Genomic DNA, 9,869 nt, shown 5'->3' with positions numbered 1-9,869 from the left:
TCCGTTCTTTAAGTTTGAAATATCAATGTAAATCGAAACACAGTAATCAAGGAAACGTCAGCAAATTATCATGTTTTATATAATAGCCTATAATAATAATTAATTTCTCACGAAAATTATATTTAATTGTACGCGACAGAGAAATTTACACTTGGCAGAGCTACAGTAACACGCTGCTGGAATTTTCATTAATCAAAGAAATAGTAATAGTACGTTCTTTAAGATGTTCTTTAGGCAGTAAGACGACTGAAATATCCTTAAATGTGCTAAACTATTTTTAAAAAAATCAGAAATACAAACTAAGAATCTTGAAATATAACCTATATATTATTTAATGAGTCGTTCTTTGTTTCCTCATTTCAAAGTTTATGGGATGTAAATGTCACAAACCATGGCTTAAGTATAAAATATCGAAGGACGCACATAAAATGTCGGTGTTGATAGAGTGGTGGGAAGGGGGTGCGCTAAACCACAATCCTGTCTAGGGGCCCAAAGTATCTACCTACAAGCTCTTCGACACAATCGGTTTCAACATCAACAAATCTTAAAACGATAGTTATTTGCACCATAAGTGTGAAATCTTTGGTCTAATCAATTGATACAGCTAATTTGACTTTTTTTTTATTAGAAGTTTTGACTTTGTTGCACATTAATTGTACCAGTTAACTTTTCATTTTAGGACTTAGATGATATTAATAATCATTTTGTTGTTACGTCTTAATGTTCTTGTAATATTAAATATTTGACGCAGTGTCGTAACAAAATCGTTCGGAAGAAATACATTTGGGTCCCTCAAGTACAGTCAGATTATTTCAGGAAATTTATGTAATTACTTAGAATGGCTGGTTGTGGCTGCACTTACATTAATAATTATACAAATCGATGCTCTACATCTGAATTTTCACATATTACAACATATCTTTCTTTGACATTTATGTATTCAAAAGAAGAAAATACAAATAAATAGCTACTTACTTATCCCTTCCCCCCAAACAGAAGGCGGTACAAGATACAGAGAACACTGGTAGCTAGTATAGAGCTATCAAGGAGAAGAAACTTTGCCAAAGCACTTGATTTCAGATTTAAGCACATTCCTGAAACGTAGAACTTGATCAGGAAATTCTGAAGATAAATCATCTTCGTGCCCGTTACATCTGAAGTTGTAGGAACGAAGGAGAACTGCAAATATTATCCATACCCTTCTTCAATTTAAAACACCGGAAGCATTTAAATGCCCAATACTTTGCTCCGTGGCAGTTTGAGGTGCTTTACCATTAACACATTAAAATCGTGTAGGCTATGCAAGGTCACGACACAGAAGAAAAGCCAAGACAAAGCGCTTTTTATTCAAGAAAATAATAAATGGATAAAAATGTACAAGCAATTTTTGCGTTGATGTTTCACATGAGAAATTATTTTGACTTTTCGGGGCCCCTTAGGCTTAGAGCTCCCGCCCGCCTCTGATTTGACGTATTTATTCAAATTATAACGTTAAACTAGAATAAAAAGCCAGATAAAAAAAAGTTTTAAGTTTATTGCCCACAAACATTAGCCTTTTCTATCTTTCTCACTTCCGTTTATTACGTTTTTGGTATCAACCTCAAGGGACGCGAGGCCCCTACATGCGCAAGGCCCAAGGTGGTCGCCCATTTCACCCACCCCTTGCTACGCCAATGGTTTTACAACCTCAAGGCACCTGCTCCTAGCAGAAATTCAAATATTTCCAGGCGTAGTGAAATATAATGGCCGTTGGCAACACTGACAGTAGTGCTCGCGTCTACTTGCAAGAAATACATCGAATCGCACGGGTCTTCTTAAGACCGGGTAATAGAAAAACCTGGCAGGCATCGATGCCTGTGCGCAACTGTGACGTGAAGCTCGCTTGCGCTATGTCGAACACCTGGGCTTGACGTGCGTGTTGCATATTCTTGTAGGCGCGGCTCCTCGCAGACGGGTTTTTTCCGGGTCTTGTGCAGGTCTCAGCTTGTTGTTCACCATGGAAACGGACGTTGCTAGGGAACTTAAAGAAAGTTTATTTTCACCCCGAAAGCTACTGTAAGTGAATTATGCTAGAGTTTCCGATTGATTGATTGATTGATTGATTTGTGTTTTAAGTCCACTTTGTGCACAGTATTACAGTTTTCGAATTTTAAAATGTGAGCATGAGAATTCATTGCAGGGGAGAGGTAGAAATTTGCGAAGAATGAAGGAAAACATTTCTTTATTTCAATTATGTTTAAAAATGTAAAACTGACTACAGAAGTAAAATGTTAATTTTCCAATTTAGTGTCGCTATTGAATTCGTTTACGTAAAACATCTAACTATCTTGAAACTGTTATTACTTACCCAGCTTATTATTAAGAAAAAACAATAATATTTTGATTATTTGTACCATATTACAGCCCATACACACACAAATTTACGTTCAAAACTTTCCAAATAAGTGAACCACGTCGGCGAGCGAACGAGACGTGGCCAAAGGCCACGTCGAAAGTACATACGTTTGTGTTACGAAATTTCAATGCGTCTGCGTGACTTCTAAATATAAACCTATTTCACCGAAAATTTACACAACTTATCCAATATATATATAGCCCAAATCCCACCACTCACTCACTCACTGACATAAATGTTCTCCATAAAGGAAGCCCCGGAGGCGAAAAACGCCCGATTACGACCCCCCATGAAATCGTCCCAAAAGGCCGAGAAAATTAAAAAATCTCTCAATCGGCCCTTCCTTGAGGGTGAAAATGCCCTTTTCTCACGTCCTTAGCAACCGTTGCCACGGGCATTTCTTTTGCAGCACACATTGTTTCCTTCGATTCTTAATTGTCGAGATACATTATATTTCTCACAGATCAATAGCACACAGATGAATCAACACCTGGTTCAAAAAGGTGCCTTAAACAAGGGTGACATCTACATAAGGAGTTTCAGCCCAGAATCAATTACTTACGTATATATTGGTAAACTCAATGCGAAAATGTTATGTACATCGTGCTTCTTTTAACTAAATGTTTAGAGGTAAAATAACAAACAATTATTTAGAGTTTTTGCCGTGCTTGTTGTTGTCCATGGAAACGGACGTTGCTAGGGAACTTGAAGAACGTTTATTTGCACCCCCAAAACTACTGTAAGGGAATTATGCTAGACTTTTCGTATTTCAAAACATGAGCGTCAGAATTTATTACGGAGGAGAGGTAGGAATTTGATGGGAACGACAGAAAACAATTATTTTTCTATTACGTTTACAAATGTGAAAATGTCAAAAGACGTAAATATTGTTTTCTCAATTTAATGTCGCTCTTGAATTCGTATATACAAGAAATCTAACTAACTATCTTGAAACAGTTATTACTTACTCACTTTATTATTAAGAAAATATACAATTTTGAATATTTTGTAAATTTGTACCATATTAGAGCCCGTACACACACAGAGTTACATTCAGAACTTTCCAAATAAACAAAACGTATATATTGGTAAACTCAATGCGAATATATTTACATCGTGGTTATTTTAATTAAATGTTTAGAGGTATAATAACAGACAATTATTTAGAGCGTTTGCCGTGCTTGTTGTTCACCATGGAAACGGACGTTGCTAGGAAACTTACAGAAAGTTTATTTATACCCCAAGAACTACTGTAAGGGAATTATGCTAGACTTTTCGAATTTCAAAATACGAGACTCAAAATTTATTACAGAGACAAGGTAGGAATTCGAGGAGAATGGCAGAAAGATTGCATTTCCAATTTAGTGTCGCTATTGAATTCGTTTATGCAAAACATCCAACTGATTATCTTGAAACTGTTATTACTTACTCAGTTTATTATTAGGAAAATAGACAATAATATTTTGAATATTTGTACCTTATTAGAGCCCATACAGACATAACGTTACTTTCTAAACTTTTCAAATTAGCGAACTTATACACTTGTTTGGCTTCATCCAATAAAACACGCAGACATTTTACCCCATCTATAACATGATTACGCCCTCAACGTGGCCGAAGATCATGCATGCGAGCGTACAAGACGTGGCCAAAGGCCACGTCGAAAGTACGCGAGTCCATCCAATATATATAAAGCCCCAATCCCACCACTGACTCACTCACTGACATAAATGTTCTCCATGAAGGAAGCCCCGGAGGCGAAAAACGCCCGATTACGACCCCCCATGAAATCGTCCCAAAAGGCCGAGAAAATTAAAAAATCTCTCAATCGGCCCTTCCTTAAGGGTGAAAATGCCCTTTTCTCACGTCCTTAGCAACCGTTGCCACGAGCATTTTTTTGCACACATTGTTTCCTTCAATTCTTAATTGTCTAGCTACATTATATTTCTCACAGATCATTAGTACACAGATGAATGAACTCGTGGTTTTGAAAAGGTGCCTGAAACAAGGGTGACATCCATAATAAGGAGTTTCAGCCCAGATACAATTACGTATATATTGTTATACTCAATGCGTAAATATCTACATCGTGCTTGTTTTAACTAAATGTTTAGGGGGGTATAATGACATGCAATTCCTTAGAGAGCTTGCCGTGCCTGTTGTTGTCCATGGAAACGGACGTTGCTAGGGAACTTAAAGAATGTTTATTTTCACCCCGAAAACTACTGTAAGGGAATTATGCTAGACTCTTCGAATTTCAACATGCGAGCATCAGAATTTATTACAGAGGCAAGGTAGGCATTTTAGGGGAATGACGGAAAACAGTTATTATCCAATTACTTTCAAAAATGTGAAAATAACAAAATACGTAAATATTGCATTTTCAATTTAGTCGCTATTCAATTCGTTGATGCAAAACATCCAACTACTTATTTTGAAACGGTTATTATTTACTCAGTTCATTATTAAGAAAATAGACAAAAATAGTTTGAATATTTGTACCTTATTAGAGTCCATACACACATAAAGCTACTTTCTAAACTTTTCAAACTTATACATATGTTCCCCATCATCCAATACAACATGCAGACATTTTCAAAGTCATTAAGATCTATGAAGAACCCCATCTATAGGATGATTGCGCCCACAACGTGGCCGAAGGTCAAGCATGCGAGCGTACAAGACGTGGCCAAAGGCCACGTCGAAAGTACGCGAGTCCAATATATATATAGCCCCAATCCCACCACTAACTGACTCACTGACATAAATGTTCTCCATGAAGGAAGCCCCGGAGGCGAAAAACGCCCGATTACGATCCCCCATGAAATTGTCCCAAAATGCCGACGAAATTAAAAAATCGCTCAATTGGCCCTTCTTTCTGGGTAAAAATGCCCTTTTATCACGTCCATAGCAACCGTTTCCATTGCTTTTCTTTTACTCACATTGTTTCCTTCATTTCTTCATTGTCTAGCTACATTATATTTCTCACAGATTACACACAGATGAATGAACTCCTGGTTTTGAAAAGTTGCCTCAAAGAAGGTGACATCTACATAAGAAGAAGATTCAGTCCAGATACAATTACGTATATATTGCTATATTCAATGCGAAAATATCTACATCGTGCTTGTTTTAACTAAATGTTTAGGGGTATAATAACAAACAATTCTTTAGAGCTTGCCGTGCTTGTTGTTATCCATAGAAACGGACGTTGCTAGGGAACTTAAAGAATGTGTATTTTCACACCGAAAACTACTGTAAGAGAATTATGCTAAACTTTTCGAATTTCAAAACATGAGCATCAGAATTTACAAGTATTACAGAGACAAGGTAGAGAAATTTGAGGGGAATGGCGAAAATTAATTATTTTTCAATTATTTTTTCAAATGTGAAAATGAAAAAAAGACGTAAATATTGCTTTCCAATTTAATGTCGCTATTGAATTTGTTTATACAAAAAATCTAACTAAGTATCTTGAAAAGGTTATTGCTTACTCACTTCATTATTTATAAAATAATTTTTTTAAAAAATATTTTGTATATTTGTACCATATTAGGGCTCCTACACACTTAAAGTTATTTTCTAAACTTTTCAAATTAACGAACTTATCCACTTTTTCCCCTTCATGCAATACAACATGTAACGCATCGCAAACGTAACCGAAACAAGATCGTGACTAATCTGCTAGCCGCTGTTCCTGTGGATCCACACTTTAGCTCCCGTGCTATCGCTAGGAAATTATGCTAGACATTTCGAAGTTCAAAACATGAGGATCAGAATTTACTATAGAGGAGAGGTAGAAATTTGATGGGAATGACGGAAAACAATTATTTTTTTAATTACATATACAAATGTGAAAATGACAAAGACGTAAATACTACTTTTCCAATATAGTGTCGCTTTTCAATTCGTTTATATGATATATCTAACTATTTTGAAACGGACAATATTTACCCAGTTTATTATTATGAAAATAGACAATAATGTGTTGAATATTTGTACAATATTAGAGTACACACATAAAGTTATTTTCTAAACATTTCAAATTAGCAAACTTATACACTTGTTTCCCTTCATCCAATACAACATGCAGATATTTTCAAAGTCATTAAGATCATTGAGGAACCCCATAGCGTCCACATCGTCGCCGAAGGTCATGCATGCCTGCGTACAAGACGTGGCCAAAGGCCACGTCGAAAGTACGTGAGTCTTTATATAGTATATTGGCACGAAATAAGGGGGTGAGATCAAGAAAAATTTAAGTTAATTTTTTCCTATACATTTTTGAAGCACCCTAATATTCATACATGAAATTCGCAGGATTCATGAATTAAAAAAATATATATTTTGTTCAAACAAATAGGTCTAATATTTAATAGACTGGTAATGATAATATTTTTAGTGTCGGCTATAATATGTGTCGTGTACAAATCTCATCGCTTTGAACAAATTCTATTAACAAACTCGAATGCATATTAACCGTGTTATTTTCTTCATCGAGCAGCGAACGGAAACAAACACCACTCAGAAGCCACAGACAAGAAACTTTCTCTTTCCAAACTCACAGACTATCCTCATAAGACCAACCTTCGTTCTGATTGGCTGTTCCACAGTGACATATTTGAAGCATTTCAAATTGGCGGATGTTTACACCTACGAAACTCTAAATAAAACATTTGACGCCGTTGATTCGCAGTAAATATTTATTATGTCTACACTGTAGTTACAACACAGTAATAAACTCATGATATAGAAATTTAACACAGCACATCCAACACTATTGCATAGAAGTGACAATTAACATATTGTGACAAAACAAATCAGAGAATGAAAGTGTGCCATAATACAATAGTTTAAGAATCAGTGGTGTATACTAGATTCAAAGTCTTGGCTCTCTCACCATAGTGTTCAATGGACAAAATGCTGGTTGAGTGGGTTTTTTATTCATTTTATGAGATTTTGAAGTTATGTGACATTGTGATTAATAGCTCACACCTCATAAATAAAATATGAAAATCTTGCTATGGTGTTACTCTTAGCTAAATAACAGGTTTATTGTATGTGTTTATTTACTACCTACATAGGCTACTGACATTAAAATAACAGCAATAGCTTTAATTCTTGATTTTGCAATATACAGCAGTAACTTCAATTTATTCTTGTCAACAATAAACCAACCTCCTTCTTAAAACAAATAGCCACGCACCCAGTGGAGGCACAAAGTGATTCGTCCCACTTCAAGTCCCGATTAGACTTTCTGTGCTTAAAGTGGACTTAAACAAAGAGGCACGATTACGTAATCAGATATGAAGTTTTGGCATTATTCAAGGGGGACTCCCCGATGTGGCGCCACCCGAGGCGTCTTACCATTAAGCCGCCCTGGGATATATTGATTGTAGCGACTGTTCTAAGTATCTTCGTTACCTTAACTTTCTTCCATAGAAGTTAGTGTACCAAGTTGTGTAGACATGAAACAGCCTAAGAAATGGGAGACAAATTTGCATTTCTTAATGTATGAACAATTTTAAATACTATACAAAAAGAAGAAACCCATTAAACAATGATTGATTGCAGCATTTTATATGTATTAAATGTCTTGTACTTCAAAATTTCCCATTACTCTTAATTCAATTTGTTTCTCAACTTTCATGAGTGTTATTAAGCAACACAAGCAAGGTGTTAAAACATATTAGTATCACAAACTGCAAAACTCGTGGTGCTCAATGCATTATAATTTTCAGCATTAATATCATTCTTCCACAGATACTTCCAGAAAAATGACATTGTCTACAATGTAACTTCCGCTATTGAGTTTTTTGTGAGAGAGGAATTTAGGAAAACCCTGCCCTTTCTCATTACATTTACCATTCTTGGGTTTATCACAGCACTCACTATCAAATCGTTCAATAGTCCTAACAATATCCTTACCTTTCGTTTCTTGGTCAACTAACCTAAACGTTACACGTTTTATGAAGGGCCATTGCAAGAGAGAATCATACTCTCCTGCCATTACTTGAATGAAAACTCCTAAATGCTCCTTGTGCTTATAACCACCGTCAACAGGGTGCAACATAACTCTTAATTGGTACCCGTGCTTACTGCTGTAAAAGGGGGGACTCAAGAGAGTAAGATTTCTATCGATCCTTGCTTTTTCTATCTCCTGAGCTATGTCTTTCACTTTCCACAAGATACTTCCATGTCTTAGTCTATAAATTTCCCTCTGCAGTTCTTCATTTCTTTCTTTCTCACCCTCTAATTTCAATTCAAGATTTTCGACCATGCCTTTCACCTCTTCATTTATTTTCATCTCACACTCTAATTTCGTTTGAAGATTTCGGATTGTGTCTTCTAATTGTTGATTTCTGTCCTTCTCACTCTCTAATTTCATTTGAAGATTGTCAATCATGACTTTCACTTCTCGATTTACTTCCTTCACAGTCTCTAATTTAAAATTAAAATTTGCTGCAATGCCTTTCAGTAGATCCATGTGATGCTGTACTCCTTCCTTCATGTGTTTCTTCATCCCTGCAGGAAAACCTTCAAAGCTGCACTGCATTTCCTTGTAAGCACACGCAGAAAAAAGTTTCTGGCATTCTTCATCCAAATGTCGTTCCACATCTTTTCTGACAACTTCAACGCCACAACTCTCAGGACAAGGAATTGAAAACGTCACACATTCTGCGTGGTGATCCTCCAACAACTGTCTCTCGATTTTATTCTCACAATCCTCACACACTACAAGTGCTTTCGGACACTTGTTTCGATAGTGTTCACTAAGATCTTTCCTCGATATTTTAACACCACATTTATTGCCACAACGTACAAGTGCTGATTCGCAGATGTCGTAATGTTTAGTGAACATGTTCTCCTGCACTAACTTGTCGCAGAACATGCACTCTATCTCACGCATCACGCACTTCTCTTTCAGATGAGAATCAGTATCCTCTGATTTCACTTGCTCCAGACACATGTCGCAGGAAATTACGGACATTTTGCATATTCGGTCATGTTCTTGGTCAAAGGTAGTTGATGAGTCGGAATTATCCTCGTCCAAGCGTTTGGACAAACTGGATTGATCGGCTTGTTCACCACACGCGGATTGCACAACTTCTTGTGAACACCGAACCTTCTGATCCTCCATGTCTTCGTGTGAACAGTCTGCTTACACAGATCACACACACACACATACACGTTGTCTGCGCTTTTTGACGTGGAATTTTAAAGCCACATTTATATTCACTTCACCTTTTTCGTCTCTGCAGATTACCTGAAGACTGTCTAATTCTCTATTCTCCACCTCTTTTGCACAAAAGGAACAGGTCTCTTAGGCTGTTCTTGGCATTCTTCCTAACTACTGTATACTCACAGGTCGACACAGAGTTTATATTGTCTAGTCTGAGCTACTACTAGTTTGTTCCTTACCCGATATAACGGACCACTGCTCACGTCGTCACAACAGGGAAAACAACCTACA

The 9,869-nt window shown here is 36.5% G+C and overlaps 1 protein-coding gene across 1 annotated transcript; it reads right to left on the bottom strand.

Annotated features, from left to right (window-relative positions):
• Positions 1-8,144: 8,144 nt before the first annotated feature.
• LOC145980933 (TNF receptor-associated factor 4-like) lies at positions 8,145-9,536 on the bottom strand. Its single transcript, XM_083114018.1, has one exon. It carries the CDS (start codon positions 9,534-9,536, stop codon positions 8,145-8,147), a length of 1,392 nt encoding a protein of 463 aa, XP_082970144.1.
• Between the last annotated feature and the right edge of the window lie 333 nt (positions 9,537-9,869).

Source organism: Lepisma saccharinum, chromosome 28, assembly GCF_977018435.1.
Source record: "Lepisma saccharinum chromosome 28, izLepSacc3.1, whole genome shotgun sequence".
Lineage (NCBI taxonomy): Eukaryota > Metazoa > Arthropoda > Insecta > Zygentoma > Lepismatidae > Lepisma > Lepisma saccharinum.
The sequence above is the reverse complement of the archived record's forward strand: the minus strand, read 5'-3'. Positions and strand labels throughout refer to the sequence as shown.

Coding starts and splice junctions, on each gene's coding strand:
- LOC145980933 (XM_083114018.1), bottom strand. CDS start 9,536: ATGGAGGATCAGAAGGTTCGGTGTTCACAAGAAGTTGTGCAATCCGCG.